At 31.7% G+C, this 21,904-nt stretch overlaps 1 protein-coding gene across 14 annotated transcripts in view; it reads left to right on the forward strand.

Moving 5' to 3' along the window:
- The window catches only part of LOC125063775 (sorbin and SH3 domain-containing protein 1), a 116,356-nt gene that overhangs the window by 62,784 nt on the left and 31,668 nt on the right, over positions 1-21,904 (forward strand). For 12 of the 14 annotated variants that reach the window (XM_047670391.1, XM_047670392.1, XM_047670394.1 and 9 more), the window contains one exon: positions 9,491-9,538. The exons of the other annotated variants lie outside the window; for them this stretch is intronic. In XM_047670391.1, the coding sequence (XP_047526347.1) occupies positions 9,491-9,538 (48 nt within the window). The remainder of the gene's footprint in view (positions 1-9,490; positions 9,539-21,904) is intronic. 14 annotated transcript variants of the gene reach the window in all.

The raw sequence follows: 21,904 nt of genomic DNA on the forward strand, positions 1-21,904 counted from the left end.
CATCAGTCCGTTAGAGATCGCTTGCTACGACACACGTACGCGGTCTAGCCATACATTTTCCGCGAATTTTCTTTACATTTACTGTATACTGATATTATAATGTTATCTTTAGAATAGTTAATTTAAGTTAAAAGTTATTAGTTAACGTAGATGACATGTGTTTTTGTGATCATTATCTAAGGATTTAAAGTAAGTGTAATATTTCCTATAAATATTTTTAACGTTTAATTAGCGTTAGATTAACGGCGATTACTCTGAAGTCACTGGTGAAGGTCAATTTATTTATGAGATTTTTCTTTTAATTCAAATTATTCTTGAGTTTCATATATTATGCTGGTCTATAAACCATTTAAGATTCAAAAATAAGTTTATTCCAACATACAATATGATATATTCTGCTTTTATTATTAACCCATAAAATACCTTAATGAAACCCAGGTACCGTAAGAACGGTTGCAAATAAATTGCTTAAAAATTGCGATCAATTACTGCTAATGGATTAATTGCTATCGGCAATTTGTAGTTCAATACAAATTGTGTAGCAAGGATAAAAGCCTTTGTGGAAAAAATCATAAGGAAATCTTTATACGGCAAAATTCATAGTAATAAAACTTATATGTAAGATATGTATTATATTATTAGATATGTATATATTATAACTATTTCTCGGTTAAATAGTAAACTTCATTCTTGTCTTCACACTTGTTTATGTCTTGTAGACGCTTATCACCATAAATATGAGAAACCCCCGTATAATTAAAAAAAAGCGCTCCCACTCTTGGCTTGAGATTTCTGTATTTGTTTCCTTAATTAGTTTTCTTTATAGACTACTAAATATCTTTCATGCCGTCGATTTTAGCCTCAAAAAATATTCGTTAAACAAGTACGAAAAATGCATTTGTGCATAACCGCCAGGCCAACGTTGTTCTCGCGTGTATTTTTTGTTACTTTAAGTAATATTTTAGATTATGTATAAATAAACATAATTGTTTAATCTTGTCAGTAGGTGTAATAATGTGGGTGTGATCTATCCGTTCATTAAGCGGAGTTAGGTCAAGGTAGATGATTAGATTGACCGGATTATGTAACGAATGAAAAACGCAAACAAGTTAACACTCTTTTTGGTGAGCGTTTGATGTTTTACGTTGACATTTTAATGTTACGGTTCAGAGTTCAAAGCCATTTATAGACAGACGTTGTATTTTGATTTTTTTAAGGGAACCGCGACTGAATAATGATAGTTCTACTGTTAACTGTAACACTCCAACTAATTAAATCGAAATTACTGATCAGTTACGTTTCATTTTCACTCGCATTTTTATGTAAAAAATAATTTTTTCGTCGATATTTTTTACGAATCAAGCCAAACGTTGGTTAAACACAGCCTTGCGATTCTGTTACTCACTTTTCGAACTCTGACAGCGGTTTTTGCTGCGGCGGCGGTCGCGCTCAAATTTATCGTGAAGTAGTCATTTTACGATTTGGCATTCTGATAAATAATAAACTACAAGCTCCGTCCGCTTGTCAAGACGTAATGTGAAATTGCTTAACAGAATACCATGAGATTCCAAAATTGACGTGGGTGACGAAGGGAGCGTTGTTAGCGCGAGGTGAACTCACGGATTAAAAGAATCGCACGGCAGAACAGATTTTTAAACAATTATTTTACGCAAGTATAAGGTTTTATACTTGTCGAACTCATTACAATACTGTGTATGGATAATGGATATATAGTAACAAACTCGAAAAAAAATTCCTAAAAATTTCGATAACAAATATAATTGTTCGATATCAACTATCAAATTAGTTGAATTGAAATGATTTAATTGAAACACAATAGAATAGTTTGTGAACAATTATTCAATGTAACAGTTATGTTCCCTAGTGCACAAGTGAGTTCATTTGTTAAATTAATGTTCATTAGTGCAACATTCGACGCGTTTAATATATTAGGGCAAACGGAAGTGAGCTTCAAAATGTTTCGAGCTTTTAATCGCTACCCAGCAGAAAAGAGCAGTGTTGACCTAGTCGCACGCTGGTCGCTCATAACTGAGGTCGTGGGTTCGATCCCCGGTTGAGCACCAATGGACTTTCTTTCTATGTGCGCATTTAACATTTGCTCGAACGGTGAAGGAAAACATCGTGAGAAAACCGACATGTCTTAGATCCAAAAAGTCGATGGCGTGTGTCAGGCTCTGGATGCTGATCACCTACTTGCCTATTAGATTTAAAAATTATCATGATACAGAAATCTGAGGCTAAGACCTGAAGAGGTTGTAGCGCCACTGAATTTTTTTATATAATCGCTAACTAAGGAATAGAAACACTTTTGATCAGTTCAGTATGAGAGTAGTCTTAGTGGTTAAGATATAGTCTTAACTCCGACATCGTGCGTCTAAACTGTGGGTATGTCTTATATTCGGTCGTTGAGAAATGGTACCTCATCACGTATGTAGTTACTCAACTGAGCGTTTGGTAAGCTTTATCGCGCATCACTTTTATGTGAAGTTGCCCTTCAAAAGTATTAATTGGACTTAGGGTAAGAGAATACGTATTCTTAAAATGCAAGCCCTTCCGGCAAAGCGAGTGATAAAGGAAATATCAAACAGTATACAAAGATTGACGCCTTGCTGATCACCAACTTGTCTATAGATGCGAGGCAACCTATAATGGGTCGATGTATAGTCGTTCTCCTTTGGATGTCACTGGAGAAAATTTTCCATTATTCAAAATAATAGAAGTGCCATAATCCTCAGGATTAAGTTTTGCGTCTCTTTTACCGTTCTTCATAATTAAGTAGCATCCCAGGAATCGAATCCAGGACTTGACTGCCACAATTTATTTTTAATTAACGAAAACATTTTCTTTGGTAATAATTCAGTCTCTCGTTGACTACGATTGTCGAAAGGTATAATAAATTCGTAAATAATAATAAAACATTTATTTAAAAGATAGAATAGTGATTGTATAGAAAATTTAATGTAATTTAAATACTGTCATTCATGGAAATTCTTGAACTAAGCGTTCAAGAAGCAATATTTATTACAATATTTCATTTCAACGCCGTTCTCGGAATATTATTTGTATAACAGCTTCCTAACTTTTTATTCCTGGAGCAAGGCTTCAACAAATAAGATTATAACCCGTTCCACTTTTATGTAGCAGCTTGGAAAAATATTGCTTTAAAGATATAGGCGTTTGGCGAGCGAATTCATTTTCGCTTGAGATCTATAAATTGCGCAAGCACAATGAAATTACTTATTTATATTATATTAAGAAATTTAAAAGTTTGACAATTTTGGAAAAATATTGTTTTGTCATATTACTAATCTGGTAATAATGATCATTAAAAGTCACCCAATTTGGATTTGATTTGTTTGTTTCGTAAATCATTTAAGTAACTTTCGCCCTTTTATATTTCACCCAATTATTATTAGCCTGTGTTTAAAAATTAATCTTCTTCGTAATTGCCATTTTGGGTATGAAATGTTACCAAAGGCTCACTAACGAGGTATAGAAGGTCAAGGTTAGGGACTTAATAGCGTTATCATTACATTCAGAAATAGACATGGGTGCTTAGCTTGAAACGCGGTATTTTTTGTCTTGATGTGTCTTCAATTTCTTCTCTACAGTAAGATAAAAGAATTCGTTTAGAAAATATAACGCATTTCGAAATTATATTTTTAATAAAGATTAAACATGTAATAATAAACAACATGTAATCTTAAATTTAGAATGTTTCCAATAACTAATAACGACGTAAGATGACATTTCAAAATTAGAACGTTTTTGTTGTTTCTAGGATACAAGTTTTACACGAAAGAATAGATGATTGTTAATATTTAAAAGTTTGTAATTTTAAATTTAGAATAAATGTTTCCAAAAACAAACAGCGAGGTTGGACATTTTGTAATTGGAATGTTTTCTAAGCATAAAGTTGAAATTATTGCCATAAAAAATGTTTTGTGATTATAAAGATGTTGATTATGATTTATTGTTGTATTTAAGTATTATATCTATATATATAAAAGAAAGTCGTGTTTGTTACAACACTTATAACTCGAGATCGGCTGGACCGATGTTAGTTATGTCTTTTTTGATGGATTTTTCTCCACTCCGAATAGCAGAATAAGTAATAAAATATCGGATAAGTTATCGAATAACAATAAATTAATTAATTAATTTTACGAATGCACACGGCATGTGGTGACATTTGTTGACAAAACTACGCATCATTTTACGTCGAATTCGTGTCACTTCCAGAAATTCCGAACTTGAGGTAAATGAGGAGATGCAAAACCAGGCTTTGATCTTGATCGAAAACATGTGTTACCTCATCAAAAAATGTTGTAAAGCAGAAAGTGCTTTAACATGCAGTATCGCAATATTGGCGATAGAGAGAAGAGGCCTAATGTGTAAAACTGCCATTCTTCTTTTGCAATGGCAAGCAATAAAACATTTCTCTATTTGCAAAAAAAGTTATCACCTCAATGAAATCCTAAAATAAGTTTAACTAAAGTAACAACGATATTATTATTAAGGCGGAACGAAGTTAGCCGGGTCAGCTAGTTGCTATTAAATACAAAAATAAATCACCTTATATGATAATCAAAGCTCAGTAAACATTATTAGGTTTGAGTTGCGTCCGTTTAACTATCGCAAAAAAACTATGGATTATTGCGCGCCAGTCACTGATCTATAAATTGTGTGAAAGGTGAATGGACGTCCCGTCGGTGTCAGCTGTCATTGATCTAAATTGCACTTAAATGACATTAGAGTTGATTAGATCTGTGAAATTAGTAAATCAATTCTGTAGTCTCGTCACAGAGCTATTAATCATAGCTTCAAAGAATGCAGTATTATATTGTGTCCCCTAAAATATCTTATACGTTTTTAATACAATTATAACACAAAAACTCTCTTAAGCGAAACAGTGAAACGTTTTTCAGAAAAAAATTTAAACTGCACCAAACAAAGTTTGTTTGCTGAAATTATATGACAGTTAATTAAACTGGTAAAATTAACTGTTATAGTTGAACTCGTGACAGTTCAGTTTATTTGTGGAGCGCACAAAAATGCCATGCATTTTTAGAGGCGCTGAAGACCTACTTGGCAGTCAAGAAATGGAGCAATGTATGATGCAGAAAAGCTTAATTGGGACATTAGGAACTTTGACTTAGAGCTAATTTAGACTATAATATATAAAATATCAATAAAAACTATATAGTGCTTTGTCGTGGATTTATCGCCAAAAAGCAATCTTCTCCAGGCAACTAATTAGAATTAGGGTAGGTCCTTTATCTCTCTTTAATAAGATCTTTCAAAAATGTATTTCATTTAATAATTTGGGTAATTGAATTAGTTTTCATGTTTATCAGATTCTGCTATTAATGTTATCTTTGACCTCATAATCTTCTTTAACGTATTTCCATTTAATATCGTTTGCAATCTACCTGTAACATTGCTAAATAACATTTATCTGTTTTTACTTAAATACTCTTTTGTATCTTTCTGATAAATTGCTTTTACGCTGCGTTGAAAAGAGACAGGTTTACATAATCTGAATACTTTGTTCTCAATATATATACACAGATTCAACAAAGATTATATAGACACATTGACGTTTCCGTCTAATCTATACATTCAAAGAATTACCATTGCCATAAGATACCCTTGTAAGATTTAGCTGTCTTTTGGGGATTAAGCAAATGGCTCCCGGAGATTTGTATCTTATTTATGCGTATTTAATAGCATTATCTGAGTAAAGGAAATTCCATTTAATATAATACCAATTTAATATACTGGCAATACCAAGCAGTATATAGCAGGAAAATAGTTTATGGTTTAACATTCTTCTTGTCTCTTTGTCAATCTTTTGTTAGAGAAAATTCATTATATATTATACATACTTCTCAGTTGTAATATATGCCATAGATAATTATTTTAAAACTAAAAGTTAAAAAATACAAAAAAAGTAAATATTAAAAACATTAAAACTAAAAAAGATTGAAAACCTTTGCGAAGGAAATATTTGCCTCGTTCATACTTTATGCTGACATAGTGTACGCCAGTATGGTCCGTTTTACCTTTATATAAAATTCATTCTTCTGTGAACTCGTTTTTTAATATATAAGATAAAATGATGTGATTGTCAATGATAGGCGCGGTCGATTCACACGCAGCACAGGATCTGGGCTCTATTTGCTGCGCCTGCGTCGGTCATGTATGACACCGCACCCTGAATATTTAAAATCTATAAAACTATTTGTTGTGATTCATCAACATGACATTTTAAATTTACGTCGCAGTTTTTGCGTTTCATGGTCAAATGTCAATAGGATATTGTAATTTTTACTACTTTGAGGGTAACATAGTTAATAAGGAGTAAAGAGTATTCGGTAAAAAAATAAATAATGGACAAAGAACATTTTCGACCCATTCTATTCGGGCTCAATAAACGTAGTTCTGTAATTAATTTTAAATTAATTAACTTGCCTACCCATTAATTTTATGTTTCTAACGTAATGGACAAAATACAACCAAAATATTAAAACACATATTTTGTGGTTATAACATTGCTTAAATCGTTGTAAGACAAAAATCTAAATGTACATAAGAAAAGGAAAGAGTACAGATTGAGATATTTTTTTAACAACTCAAATTATTATTATATCATAAATATATACTTTAATATTTTACATCAAATAAATTTACGGTCATACTAAATTACAAGTAGACATGAAGAAAATTGTTTCTGAAGTTATAACCATTGTGTTCTAAAGGTTACAGTCAAAGATCAATGACCTCACTACGCTTTTTGTAGGGCGTATGAAAATTTATACTTTGACACGAAAATGATACATATTTAACGACAACATACAATGTAATGGTGATAAATAAATTTCTATCCCCAAACCAGTGGATTTTTACGTATATATTAAAACTAAAAGTAATGAAAACACAAAAAACGCTAAAGGGTTTGTGCCTGAAGGCTACACCACAGTACAAATTAAAAATTCCTAATAAACTAAAGAGTTTAAAAGAAATACAATTAATACAAAAAAACGAAACGAAAACATTACAACAAACAGAGAGAAAAGAAACCATTTTTATACGTTATAAAAACAATAACATTTTCCTGCTAAATTAATTTTCCGCGATCTGTATTGCATAAATAACAATATGAATCAGCTGATTTAACTAAATGTCACGGGTTTGTGTTATCATAATAAGCAGTTATAGGTTTAACTTTCAGTGAACACGATATTTTCGTCTCTGAATTTCAGCCAATTCGATTTCACGCCGAACGCTGCCAGAGCCAACTGGCAAATGTGTAACCTGTCTGAATCATATTTTGCTCTACCTTGTCTCTACTTCGTTTAAGCAAACAATAGGCATTCACTTGGATAAACTTGCCTTTGTTTAAGTATATTTTTACTTGTATGTAGCAAAATATTTTTTTCAAATGTATTGTTATTTCTAAAGGCTGACATCGCGCGCACTAATGCTTGCTAGATGCCCGTGGCCTGAGGAAGGTGCATTATGGCTGTTCTGTAGGCTCGATTGCTATCATATAAAAAAAAGAGTAAAAAAAGTCGTATCAAAGAAATATATTATTATGTGAAGAGCTTATGTATATAGTGTTAAATAAAAAGTTTAATCTAATAATTTAATACGTTAAGGCCTGGTCATAAAAACTTAATTCTGCTTCTGAACTGTCAAAACATTTTTTCTATTTGATCTTTGACATTGGCAGTGCTCAAGTAGACACCTGAGATATCTAGATAATACCGACCAAAAGAACAGATTAACTATATACTATATATACTTAAAACAATTATGCTATTTCCAAATACTTTCACGTTTATCCTATCGTATAGAACTTTGTGTGAAATTTCTAATCATGAAAACAATCCACAGCTGTTGACTTTTTAATGATTTTTAACGCGCCAACTGACTTCGCAGTAATGGGGTGATAATAATAGTTCTGTATAACAAATATATCTAAATAAATTCATATTCATTAACCTGTTATTTATGATTATCTAGTAATTAAGAACCTTGAATGTCTCGTTCACGGCAATTCCTGATTATGGAGATTTATTCACGGAATGATAAGTAATCTATTTTACGCAAATGTTAAATTATTGATTGACGAATTATTGCCGCACTGTTCCATTAATTGTGCATTAAAAGTTTGTAATTGGACAACGGAATTGGTTATTTATTTATGGGCCATAATTTATCAAGGAAATAAATATTTACACTGTTTTACTTAGTTTTTTTTTATCAGTTATTTTTAGTTTATTTCTTACAAACATACAAAAATTTTGTGCTCATACCTATAAATAAATTGCTGTTCGTTTGTCTCGCTAAAACTTAAGAATGGCTTTGGCTAATTATGATGTTGAAACATTTGTGGAAGAGCTGAGACGGTTTAAATAGTGGAAAACATAAATAAATAAAGAAAAATACTAAAAATGACAATCGAATTTTCCAATAGCTGCTGTTCCTAGCTTGAAAATATTTGCTGTCTTTTTAAAACATTTTTTTCACTTGTTTGTCATATATTTAGATGCCTTCAGAAATTTGTGTTTCATTGCTGTAGTATGAGGTCCGATCTCTTTGGTCTGTTATAAAAAAAAATAACATTTGACTCAAATATATATAGGTGATACGAGTTCACCCGGTCATCTAGTAATAAATAAATATATCACATTCAAATCAATTTTATATTCTAAATTTAAATAATAGAAGTTAACATGTCAGTTTATAAAAAAACGTATCTGAACTTTAAGATTGTGAAAACAAAATCGCATCACACCAAATATTATTGCATATGGTCATCTATGCATATAAACGAACAGCTGATGGGTCATTGATAGTTATCTGACATGTGAAGGGTGAATGACCCCTACATTAATTCCCAGAACTCGGTAGAGCTATTAATTTAAACCATCTGTAATCCCCTGTTGTTTAATATTACTTATTCCAGTTTAATCGCAATGTTTTGGTTCCATTTTGTATAGCTAATCCATTATAAAGCAGGGTAAAATGTGTTGAAACATGTCGAACCAAATAGTACTATGCAAACACTATTTGATTATTCTAGCCGCACTAGGCTTTCTCTCCAATTATTCCGTGCGCGTTAATTCAATATTTACCTAACACCGTTCTCGAAGTGCCGACTGACCCACATCATTCACCTTCACCTTAACAGACAATGTAAACTGTCATGTACTTCAAAAATAATGACATTAGAAAAAGTTTAACATCGTTACAGATCGATTAGTTTAAATAAAAATAAAACAGATTATGCCAATATCGGTTCAAATGTTGTATCTTTTTTCACATGGTTCCAATTTTAAAAAGCAATAAAACCTCTTTCTAAATACAAAAAAAAAATCGTGGCGTACTTGGCGATCACTTACAGAGTTCACTATAATTGTATTCCGCATATGAGACTCATGGATTTGATTACAATTTTCAGAGACCGTCATGATTGCGCCGACGTTCAAAGCGCGCTCTACCTCCCCAGGTATCGAATGTTTGCCAAAGTATTGTACTTCCGACTAGAATATTCATCTACCGAACAATATTTTGCTCAATATTAATTTTAGCTCCCGTCCCTTGCGCTTGGTTTAATTTGATTATTTAACCTAGGATTACTTATAAAATATTTATCTAGTAAATAAATTGTTGGTACATATATACAAGAATTAGTTAATAAATAAATAATAAAAATATATATGACCGGTAAATGAATGTTCAATATGAATAAAAAGGCTTTATACATTTGTAGAGGCATTAACATAATAATGGTATGATAACCTTGTACCGCGCCCATGTTGGCGATAGTAAATCGTGAAAATTTGTTGAATACATTTTCTTTGCGTCAAACTAATGTGAGTGTTAATTTTACGTTTTGTTTCCGTGTGGGTTTACTGTGTGATTTACTAATTACTACTAATTGGTTTATAATGTTGCATGAATCATTACAGCGAGAAATCGTAATACAGCGTTTTTGGGTTACATAGGAATCGTTCGAGTTTCACTCACCACAGTTTCGTTATCTGTTATGATTTGAAGCCGAAATAATTTATGTTAGCAATTAAAACGCTAAAATTGTGTGAACAACACTGTTTATTGATTATAAAATATTTTGCTGAAAACATTTACTGTGACATAAAATGGCCGCCCATAAAGAGAACATTAGTGTTTTTTTACGTTTTGTTGGTACTTTTACGATCTATTCTTACCATTTTAATTTTCCCTTCGAACTTCAAAGGTTATATTTGTATAGCAGACATAAAAAGCACCTTATGAATAATAAAAATGCTACGCACCGATAAGATAACTTGACGGTATACAGATCGTATTCTTACATTTGATTTTTTGTTTCGAGGCATTGCTCTAGAAACATTAAAATAGACGGACGAAACATTTAATAATATATTGATAGTAAAATTTAATAATTAAATCCTAACATATTTATATACATAATCAGTTATTCTGATTAACCTTTACAAATTGTTATTTTAAATTGTTAAGTTAGTTGTTTAGTTTTTAATTTGTTTGATTTAAAGATTCAAATGAAATATTCATAATTTCAAGAATTTCGCCAAAAAGCATAAGCAAGATGGCGTCGTACAAGTCCAAGTGACGTACCATGCCTGTAAACAATTATTACTCTTAAATTACTCATACATAGGTATATTATATTTAAATACAATATATATAATATATATATGTTTTTTTTTCAAGCAAACTACATCATGTTCGTTTTAAAGCCGTGTTTTATACCGACTCTCAATAGAATTTTATTTTGCAAATAGCTGATTTTTGTTAATGGAAAAGTTGTGTACGACTTAATACGGTAAAATATCTTTAATGGGGATTTCGAGGTCATACGATATCTTCTTGACCCTCCTTGGCCTATTCGATAAAAATTCGATAAACGTCATAGCATCGGTATTCAGTATTATGTCACTAAGCAAATCTATCTTCAAGGCAGTTTCCTTAAGAGCGATAAATAACAAGTAATATAAATGCGAAGATTTCCTTTCACTCTACTTCAAACATAGAGTTGTCTTCTTTGAAACTTAAGACATGTGGCCTCATTAAAACATCGTGTCACTTTTAATAATCTGAAGTATACTATCCTAACTGTTGTGAAGGTAAACATTTTAGCGTATAACCGCGTCGGCTCGGGATTGCCTGCGGGTGGCCTTTCTCGACGCGACGTAAGTAAATATTACGTCATTACAGATAAGCCAGCTAAACATGCACTACAGCATCCGTGTATTGCTAGGATGTATATTCTCCATTAATCGCACAGATTACTTACAAGGATTTATTTTTTTGTTCTTTTTTTAATGACATTTGTCAATGCCGATGGATTATCTATGGTGCTATTGTCAAATATGAAAATTATTTGAATTTCGAATTCAATCGGTAAAAATGGTTTAGAGTTTTCTAATTTTAAAAATTTATGACTATGAGTCACGTGGCTCATTCTTAATGATAAATATAATATCAGCTGTTATAAATATGCCAAGGCCGGTAAAACCACAGTACATGTATCATTTTATCGTCATTATTTATTAAGACTATAATCTACAAGGCAGACTAAAGTAGGCTAAAGACCTCCTTAGTCTTGTAATGGGAGATATCGGGTGTAATCTGAAGGGTTATTAATGTTAAACACCGGCTTTTGCGAGGTTCATTAGAAACTTTAGCTTTCCTTATTTCTTTATTTGGTTAGAAATCTAGTGAAAATCACAATACATGCCGCATAATGTTTCGATTTTATTGATATCAAAACATTATTCGGTAAAATCTACAGTAATCTTTTTCATTTTTGAAATTCGAAATTCAAAATTGTCATTCGTAAGTTATAGTGAAGTACCACAAAGGTTTCATTGTCAAAATACAGATATCGCTACGAAGCCTTAAGATTTTTTTAGTATTTGTTTAACATTTTACAGTCTAATAAATAAATTTGAATGTCTTCCTTAACGTAAATGCGCATAAAAAACGAGTTTATAGCATTAAGTACGTGACATTGTCCTTCGCTTACAAGGTCTTTTATCACGTGCGACACTCTGATGTCTGTACAAAGTTTATTTAAAAAGTTTTCATACCAAAACTCTCAAATCTATTACCCCACAATATTACAAATTAAATGATTGATTACTATTGCCAAAAAAACATTGACCGAGAGGATCAGTCATCCTTAGACAGACATAACAAAAGTATAAAGTTCTCAAATAAGGCAGATACGTGTGTGTGTTTCATTAATCAAGATGTCTGTGCCTGATCATCTTTTTGGGATTAATATATGCCATTTTCCTCACGTTTTCTTTCTTGAAATTATTGAATGTGTGAAATAAACAAAGCCATTGATGTTCAGCCGGAGTTGAAACGCACTCATGGTTGAACGCTTAGCCACTAGTCTTACTCTGCTATGGAGTATTGTCAGGGCTCAGTAAAACCTAACATATATATCTATAAACATTCGTTCATCCGAGATATTAATTCTAATGAACTTGCTAGTATCGACTGTGTTTTAATTCGGCGCAAATTTTCATACTTTTTCAATTAAACAGTACTTTAGTCATAAATATGCTATTTATTCAGTTCAATGATGCTTCAGTCGAAATATTTTATCTCCCTTCTGTGCCCAAACAAAGGGCCGTAATGGAAAACGCCTTTTATTTGCAAGTGCTTAGCAAAACAAATTGTAAATTAAACCCTTTTAGCAGAATATTTAGATTTGCTCACATTTATGCATAAATGCTTACTATATATTTTCCTCTCCTCGATCATTTTAACACATGAAAGTCTTATGTATACAAATATTGCTTTAAATCTTAAAAAAAAAGAATTCAGATATACTTTCTGTGCCCGACATACAAAGATAGGCTCCTTATTACTTTCAAAATCAATGAAGGAAACATAATGTATCAACTCCGTTGACGGTTAGACTAGACATAACTAAATAATATCTGGATTATATAATAGAAGCTGAAGACAGTTGTGTTTTTAATTCAATTTTTAATAACCATAGAGTATATTTATCAAAGAGACATAACAATCTTCATTACGGTCCTTTAATTATTCAATTGACGTTATAACAAGGAAATTGCTCCCTACAATATGTGTATATAGGAAGTACACCCCGTTGTTAGCAGTTCGTCAACACTGTTCTAGTTTTTTGTGATTATCGACAACGCATATTGTGCTCCACATGTCGAAATCCCTTGTAACTTGGCATCCTACTTTAGACCTCTTTCGAGATTTTACAGTCGTACGCCCGCCATTCACGGCAAAAATTACTTCGAACAAAGACAGTCTTGATAACACTTTAATTCGTAAAACAATTTCTTTTATCGTTTTCTCGTTTAATTAACGTTTGTGGCCACGTAATGAACTCTTAAAACTTTGGTAATAAATAGATTTTCATCTTAATATTGTTTTGATGGCTGCCGTAAAATCTTATTAAATTAATTATGAATGAGTAATTAAATTGTGTTTGTTAAATTGTATGTCTTCAAAGGAAAGCGGAAAAGGAAACAAGATATCTCGAAATCATTTCTACAGAAATATACCATTAAAAAACATACCATTCTTGGATAAAATTTTATAAGAGATTATTAGCTTTAATTATTAATAGAATGACGCCAATTGTTTTTGGATTTTAAATTTTTTTCTATGGTATTTTAATGAGCTGTTGTTTCAAAGGTTATACAAATACGATTTAGCAATCGCTTATTTATATATATTATCTCGCATATGAATAAGCATACTGTGTTCTAGACAAAAAAGGATGTCTATACTTTCTCTCCTCCCTTCTAAAACTACACGCTTGCTACGGCAGACTTGTATATTCTGTAACAATCTCAAAATTGTCTTGTCTTGACTATGCCTAGAACGTTAGCCAATTGGTTGAGTGTAGGATTATCAACCTGTGGTCGTGTGCAACGGTGACAATAAGCAAATAAATTCTTCTTTGATGCCTTTGTAAAGGAAACACATAGAGGACGCCAGCCCGTAGACACGCCAAGCATAGACGTCCAACATAGAGAATGATCAAATACAAACCCAAAAATGTTCACACATGACTGAATCTAGGTAATACGTTCTATATTTCTCTTTGACACTTCTGCAGTACCACAGAGACGTCGGAAATTAATGGCCCATAATACGTAGTGAATACTTGTTACAACTTTTCCCATTACGATGTTGGGATTTACAAGAAAATATTATTCGAAGCAAAAAGATGCTTGAACGAAACTCAATGAAACTTTACCACGAGATGTGAATAAAAATTACCTCGCGTACAAACTTAATATTTGAGATGTTGCTGTAAATGTAACAATCACTTTAAACTTTATTAAATGAACATATTTCAAAAAGCTTTTAAATAACTAAAACTTTGGTAAAAGTATGAAATTAGGTAATTTGTACGTCTAGCCCCGTTTACCAGAATTAATTATACGTGATTTCAAATACCGTTTCGAGCATCTATTCCTTTCTATAGCAAGGTCAAAAACACATAAAGACTCTAATGTACAAATGTTATTCACGATTTTGTAAATTCTATGCAGTCTTTTGTTAAAAGTGAAATTGTATGCGATATCGGTTCTGTGAATGGCCGCGATAAAAATACCACATGTTCGCTCGCCACCAGATGCCCTGCGACCTTACTTTGTTTTTTAACGTTTTGCACCAAGACGACGCGGACGCTATAAATATCTGCTACGTTTCACACCACGTTAACGTTTTCGTACTTCATTGAAAAATATCTATAAATATCTTCATAGTTGAAAGCATCCTCTCATAACTGAAAAAAACTACCAATTATTTTTAAGTAGGTACTAATCGAGTTATGCTAGGAATAATACAAAATAGATTATATTCCTAAACCTAAGCGTGTAAGAATAAATTTTTGATAAAAATTGGTACCTAGTGTATGTCCATATTACTTTAATGTGTCTGTCAGAAAAATATTCCCATTTATAAAATTTAAGTATTAATAATATACCGTTCCTATATTGTTGTTCTAAAAACTAGGTTTCCAATAACCTCTCTTATATATCTCGAATTAGTAATCATAGACTAATCATAGACATATTTTTGCCAGTAAAACGTTTACTCTTTAGGAGACCCTTGAAAACAATAAAGCTAGTTTTGTATTAATGTATATTATAAATTAGTAGTAATTTCAAGGATTAAAGTAGGCTATAGGTATAATTTTTTCATACGTGGTACAAAAGATTGGCGTTTTTATTTATAACTATTATTATTTATAACATATACCTAATGTAAAAGGTGAGCATATCTCCAATCCCCAAAGTACCATTGATTTCAATCAAGCTCAAACTAATATTACTGAAACAAAAGTCAGTCAAGTAACAATACAGTAAAGGCATAGCGATGAGCAATATTTGAAGCCCACGTGCATGCTCATGCATGCTCATGCATTTCACCTGCCATTCGGTCAATGTTACTGCATTGTGTACAAGGCTTTGACTGCTACTCTGAATACCAAATAATTCGAATTTCGAATATCACTGTGCGATAACTCGCTGATACACTCGTCTGTATTGAACTCGTTTATAGTAAACTAGCTTTTATTTATGGTTTTACTCCTGGCATCTATAATCTACCGTCAACATCTATTCTAAATTATTATATAAATATGTATATATTATATATATATTTGCGAACCATGGTATAGACTATAGTCAATACTGTGGAAAGTTCAGTTAATTTAAATTCATTAACGTACAATATAAAAAACCCAGTAAATAGCCACCTAATTTAAGTATCCGTTTTTATAATCTAATATATAAAATTCTCGTGTCGCGGTGTTTGTGGTTAAACTCCTCCGAAACGGCTAGACCGATTCTCATGAAATTTTGTGTGCATATTGGGTATGTCTGAGAATCGGACAACATCTATTTTTCATCCCCCTAAATGTTAAGGGTAGTCCACCCCTAAATATTTTTTTTTATTTTTAGATATTCTTTTCAGTTTTTCTTTTTTTATGATACAACATTAAAAAATACATACAACCCCTAACTTTCACCGCTCTACGATCGACCCCTATTTTTTCATTATAAATGATATACATGGCAAAACGATGTTTGCCCGGTCAGCTAGTTATAATATATAAATTTGTATCACACATTCGAAATATATTAAGTATTATTATTGTTAAATCACCCACCTTACACATGCGTAGCCCATCATTCTATTCATTTGTTTCTTCTTTTCATTCATGCCTTCTTGTTTCGCTAGTTCTATCATTATCATGTATTAGTTGATAGTGGACTGGTCGTATATAATGGTGAATTGTTTTCAATATTGGACATTATGTGAGCGTTCAAGTATTCTGTTAACGCAGTGAACGGCGTATGAGCTGTATAGATGAATGCACCTGTGTTGTACTTCACAAAGAGGACAATGTATGATGAAGTGGAAAATCTATTATTTTTTTATAACCACGCCCTAGTACTAAATCATCTTGGGTCATTGTTTATTTCGCGTATACAGCGACCGGCATATATAAGAGGCAGTTATATACATACTTTGTTCCTAATATTTTTATGCTATGATAATTTAATATAATTTTTATAGTTAACAATAATCTACTGGATGCAGAGAGCAAGCCGTAAAAATTATCTATGTCCGAAGTCGCATACTAGTAAATTATAAATAGATGTCGTTACGCAATGCTAAGCCAAATTTGACGTGTGGGAAACTCAGAGTCATTAAGAGAGTGAAGACAGAAATAGAAGCTACTATGTGTGACACTGATGTGTGTCATCTGTTGGTTAATTGAGATAATTCAAGAACGTACAGTAAAAGTCCTCTATAGGTTGGGCATAGACAAAACTTTGACATTACTCAATGTTTAAAGGATTGAATGTCATGTCATGAACATCAAAATTACAATATTCAGATGATCCTATTGATGATTATAATTATTTTTAGATCAGTGTTGGCCTAGTGGCTTCAGCGTGAGACTAACATTCCTGAGGTCGTAGATTCGATTCTCGGCTGTGCACTAATAGAGGCAAACACAAACGGTGAAAGAAAACATCGTAAGGAAACCGGAAACGGATTTGCCTTAAACCCAAAAAGTCGACGGCGTGAGTCAGGCGCAGGAGGCTGATCACCCAGTCAAATGATCATGAAATATATACAGAAATCTAGGGTCCAGACCTAAAAAGTTTGTTGTTGTTGTTTTTTTATAATTGTTTTAATTTTATTTTATTATTTTCCAAAAACGTACGCCTGTTTATTACTTGGCTTCTAATTTTAATTTGGGACCAAGCAATTAAACTCAGAAAGATAAAGAATTAACGACTGTATAATTGACCAAACCGCATATTAATATTAGATATATATATTTGCTATAATCCGTCATTTGAAAATTGAAATGGGTTGTGAATTAATAGTGCATTGTAATCAACTACAGTGCGTCAAAGCCTTGTTTGAAGGCTTTGCGGCTTGTATTTCGAATGTCAAACTTCGATGCAATCCGTTAATACATGACCTATATTAAGACTCATATCACAGCATACTTTTATTGTATGTTTAATACCAAATATATTGTATCGAATTGATTTAAATAAAAAACAAATTTTTAATAGCGAAGCTCGAAGTTTGTGTCATTTGTAATATTTATAACGATTTTTTGTTTTGTTTTTATCACATATTTAGATGTCAATATGTGTCTGTGAATACTTGACAACTTTTCACAGGAATATATTATTTAACAATAGAGTAAGAATACTATAGAAAAATGTATTGATCTGAAAATGTTCACCTAACCTAACCATTGTATTAAGTTTTGTTTGTATAATGTGTAAACTGTGTAGAATTATTTTTTTCTTTAAATCTGGTTCTGTGGTCAATGCCCAGAACATTATAATGACAAATTCTCTCTGGAAAAACGAAAAAAACTTCCTACTTATTCTACAATATTCCAAACAAAATTAATACTATCTAATCTACTACATTATTATAACACAAGATCACTGGATATAGGTATGTATTTTTAATTTAAAAAAGGAAAAATGAATCATAATATGAGGTGTCAACAAATAGGATTCGTAAATGTTAGCACACCTGAGCGATTGGCACGATGACAACTTGCGTAATATAACCGCAGACGCAGGAAACAGGGCTATTTGAGTCACTAAAATAAAATATAGTTTGTTTGTGTCTTAAAGCCCTTCGGAAATAGCCAACGACAAATCATGAACGTTACGTCACTGAAGGTTTCACTTTAGTTTCAATTGTATGTATTGTCACTCACTTAAATTATGATCTGTATGTTTAATATGTTTACGTTCTGAGCAATATTTCTATATTTTATTTATATGAATAATTATATATAAATCTTACGTATTAATGACAGTGTTTTTAAGTGCCTAGTAGAGTTTTAATATTAATAATTTTTATGTAATTTAATTTTTAATTATTTTGGACTTGTTCAATTTTATTAATAGACACATACTGGAATTTATAATAAACACATAGTCTTATCATAACTAAGTCTTATCAGCCATCATTTTTTTTATCACGCGATAAAATACGGTTTTCATTGCCAATGTTAAGCAGCGTGTGCTTTGATTTTGTGTGCAGTAAGTAGTTTTATCAATATAAAATACGTTTTGATATGATAATTATTACAAGAACGATATTAGTACGGCGATTCTGTTCCTTCCGCCTTTTCAATTATGATCCTCTGTCATACTGTAATAATATATTATATGCCACTTAACTCTTTGCAACAATTCTCTAACTATACCATTATTGTCTAAAGTTAGTTTTACAAAGTTCACTTTTAAATTGCAACATTTAAGTGTGAACAGATTTTTTAATAACTTGAAAATGTACTTGAAATTATATATGAGTCTTACGAAAATATAATAGAATTATTGTAAAGTTGCGACAATTAAAATCGTTTTACACTGCTACAGTAACTCTTTTAGAGTTTAAAATCGCATCATTTAATGTAAAAAGATCTTGTTTTTCTTTTTGCAAATCTTGTCGCCAACTTGTAGTTGAAAACTCACTAATAGCTTTGCTATTTCAACACTGCTTACACAGAGTACTTGAATTAATAAATCGAAATCACAAAGAAAGCAGAGAATCGATGCTAAATGAGCCATTACTCTATTCACAGAGTTTTTGTCGGATTTCTTTTCTTGAATAATGATCCTATTGACGTCTCTTAAATTAATTTAATATCTTTTTTACTGCTCTCGTCTGTAACAAAACGTTTCGCTAAAGTTATGCCGTGTAATTCAAATTATTCCATTTGTCTTCACAACTGTGGAAAGATTACATTGAAGCTAAACAGTGCTATCTACAACAAGGCAGAGGCTTAAAACAAGTTATTTACACACTACTGTCTTCGTATATCGTAGTAGAATTAATCAATACTAACTTCCTTTATTCCGGGTCCTTTCAACACGGATAATTCCGACCTGGTTGCACTTCAGGTAGATCTGGATCTGAAACACCCAAATCAGTTGGACTAATATAAATAAAAGCGAGATAATAGGCTTAAACTTCGATTTTAAGTACCAAGTTCATAGTACATTTTAGATGCGCTATTGAATTATTGGTGAACCGCAGTTGAAGTTATATAATCAAATTAGGAACTGTAAGTTAGTGAGGCGGCCAGCGCGTGCGACGAGCGCTTGTGATAAGAATGCTTAATGTACGAGTATAGACGATCCCTTGAGATGGAGACAACTTGTGCCCCACGTACGTGATTCTTTTTACAAATTGACATGTTACGTTGCTGACCCTTTTGATATAATTCAAGGAAGTATGTTATGTACGTAATTATTGGTAAAAAGCTTCGTATCAATCGAATTCCAATGTACGTTTGATGTAGATTCACGTACGAAAATATTAAAATACGATAATTTTTCATTTTTTTTTTTTTTTTTTTTTTAATATAAATTTCCCACTATCCCCGACTCTTGTGGTGCGGGACCTTATTTTGTACATATATTTTGTAGAAACATATACATACATACATACATTAAGAGATTTCCTAATATACATATATATCCATACATAAAAATACACATATTTCTATTTTATATTCATGGGCCAGTGGGGGCCCGTCTCGCCTCTGCTACGCTCTTGTTGCAGCGAGTGACACATCTCACTACCTCATTTTCTTTCTAGAATCACTAAATGTATTGGAGAGTAAAGTATTCAGCAGCATATAACAAAAAAACGTTCGATTTTTGCACCCAGAATACTCAAACAATACACTCGGCACTCAAAATTCACAATCACGTGAGCTGGAATTTTTCTCAGATTTACCTTAATTGAATTCGCTTTCGGGAAGTTTTAATTTATTTACGTTCCTTTGATGCCGGCTCCGTGTTTTAGATAAATAACCAATTATCTCGATTCGAATTAATTCCCTGCGAGGGCATGTGATCTGGAATATCCGTGTATTACGCTCGCGTCCGTGCGTAATTCAGATCGCAATTTTAATCTGATAACTGTTATTGCACTAGAGATATTTTTATAATAAAACTGTTGTATTTTTTTGATGCATTTAATACTTTTTAAGTCTGTTTCGTTATTGTTTATGTCAGTACTATTATCTATAGTTTGACTCTTTAGATAAAAGTGAATTCGAAATTTAAAAAAATATCTGTTTAAGTTACTATTTTTTCAAAGAGCGTAAAACCTATTCGAATATAAAAATCATATTTACAAAGCAATAACTAATTTTATTAATGGTAATATCGGACCATTAAATCAAATTGGCCGAATACACACTATAAGTGATGGTAAACATTATACTCATATGGGGTCACAATTCCCTGATCCGATAGGGCGCACCTACTAACCCAATTTGAACCCAACTAAAAGCAAACATACACTCAACACCAATTTATTATAAGATTAGTTTTTGCTATGCCTTATATAAAGCCTATGTAATATAGTTAGAAGGTAAATGATTATTAACTTCGTGAAAGATATTGGGAGGAATAATAAATGGAGAGTTTATTGCCAGTTCTTCTCTCCCGTTCTACGCCCTTGATTTGAGAACTGGCAGTAAATGTAAAATTAGAAGCATTAATATGTACTGACGAGTCATAAGTGTAAATTATGTTACCTATATGATTAAATGATTTTTTACTTTACTTTACTTTAAATAACCATATACTTGATACTTCTAGGTTTAGGCTACGCAATCATAACAGATTTGGTTCTACTACAAAATTTTATTTAACAAAGCTCAAAGTGTGCTAGTGCTAAAGATGTAGTATGTAAAAATGCTAAATGTTAAAGGAGAAATTCAAAATGTAAGCAAGAATTTTTCTGAAACTATGGTATTATGTAAATTTATTTAATTATTCAGTAGTTCTAACTTTATTGCTAAGATGTAAGCCGCGCATATTTGTAGAACGTAAAATGTACTCTACAAAGCCTACGTACGTCGGCTTTATTTGCTCGTATTTTGTTTGGAGCAGTTCAATATATTCAAGTTAAGCATTATTACGTTTATTGCTGCACGGGGAATCGCTACAGTTTATTTACCATGTTACCTTGCAAACGTTTCACAATTCAATAATGTTATACTTAACCACTCTGCACAGAGCATATGTTATACTTGTATTGAATATAAATTCGTTTTACTATCCAACAATTGTTCTATGGCCGTAACCCCCAAAAAGTCAGTGGAGTAACGCGTTCATTGATATTTTTGAAGTGAAAACTTCTTTAGCGGCGTTGTACACTTTTTTTGGAATGGGTAAAAAATGATAAACTCGCGTCAGGACACGTGACCTGATCGAAAATTCGTAAGACGGATGGAGAGTAGACAGCTGGCGCGGCTTATTTAATG

Source organism: Pieris napi, chromosome 3 (assembly GCF_905475465.1).
Source record: "Pieris napi chromosome 3, ilPieNapi1.2, whole genome shotgun sequence".
NCBI classification, from domain to species: domain Eukaryota; kingdom Metazoa; phylum Arthropoda; class Insecta; order Lepidoptera; family Pieridae; genus Pieris; species Pieris napi.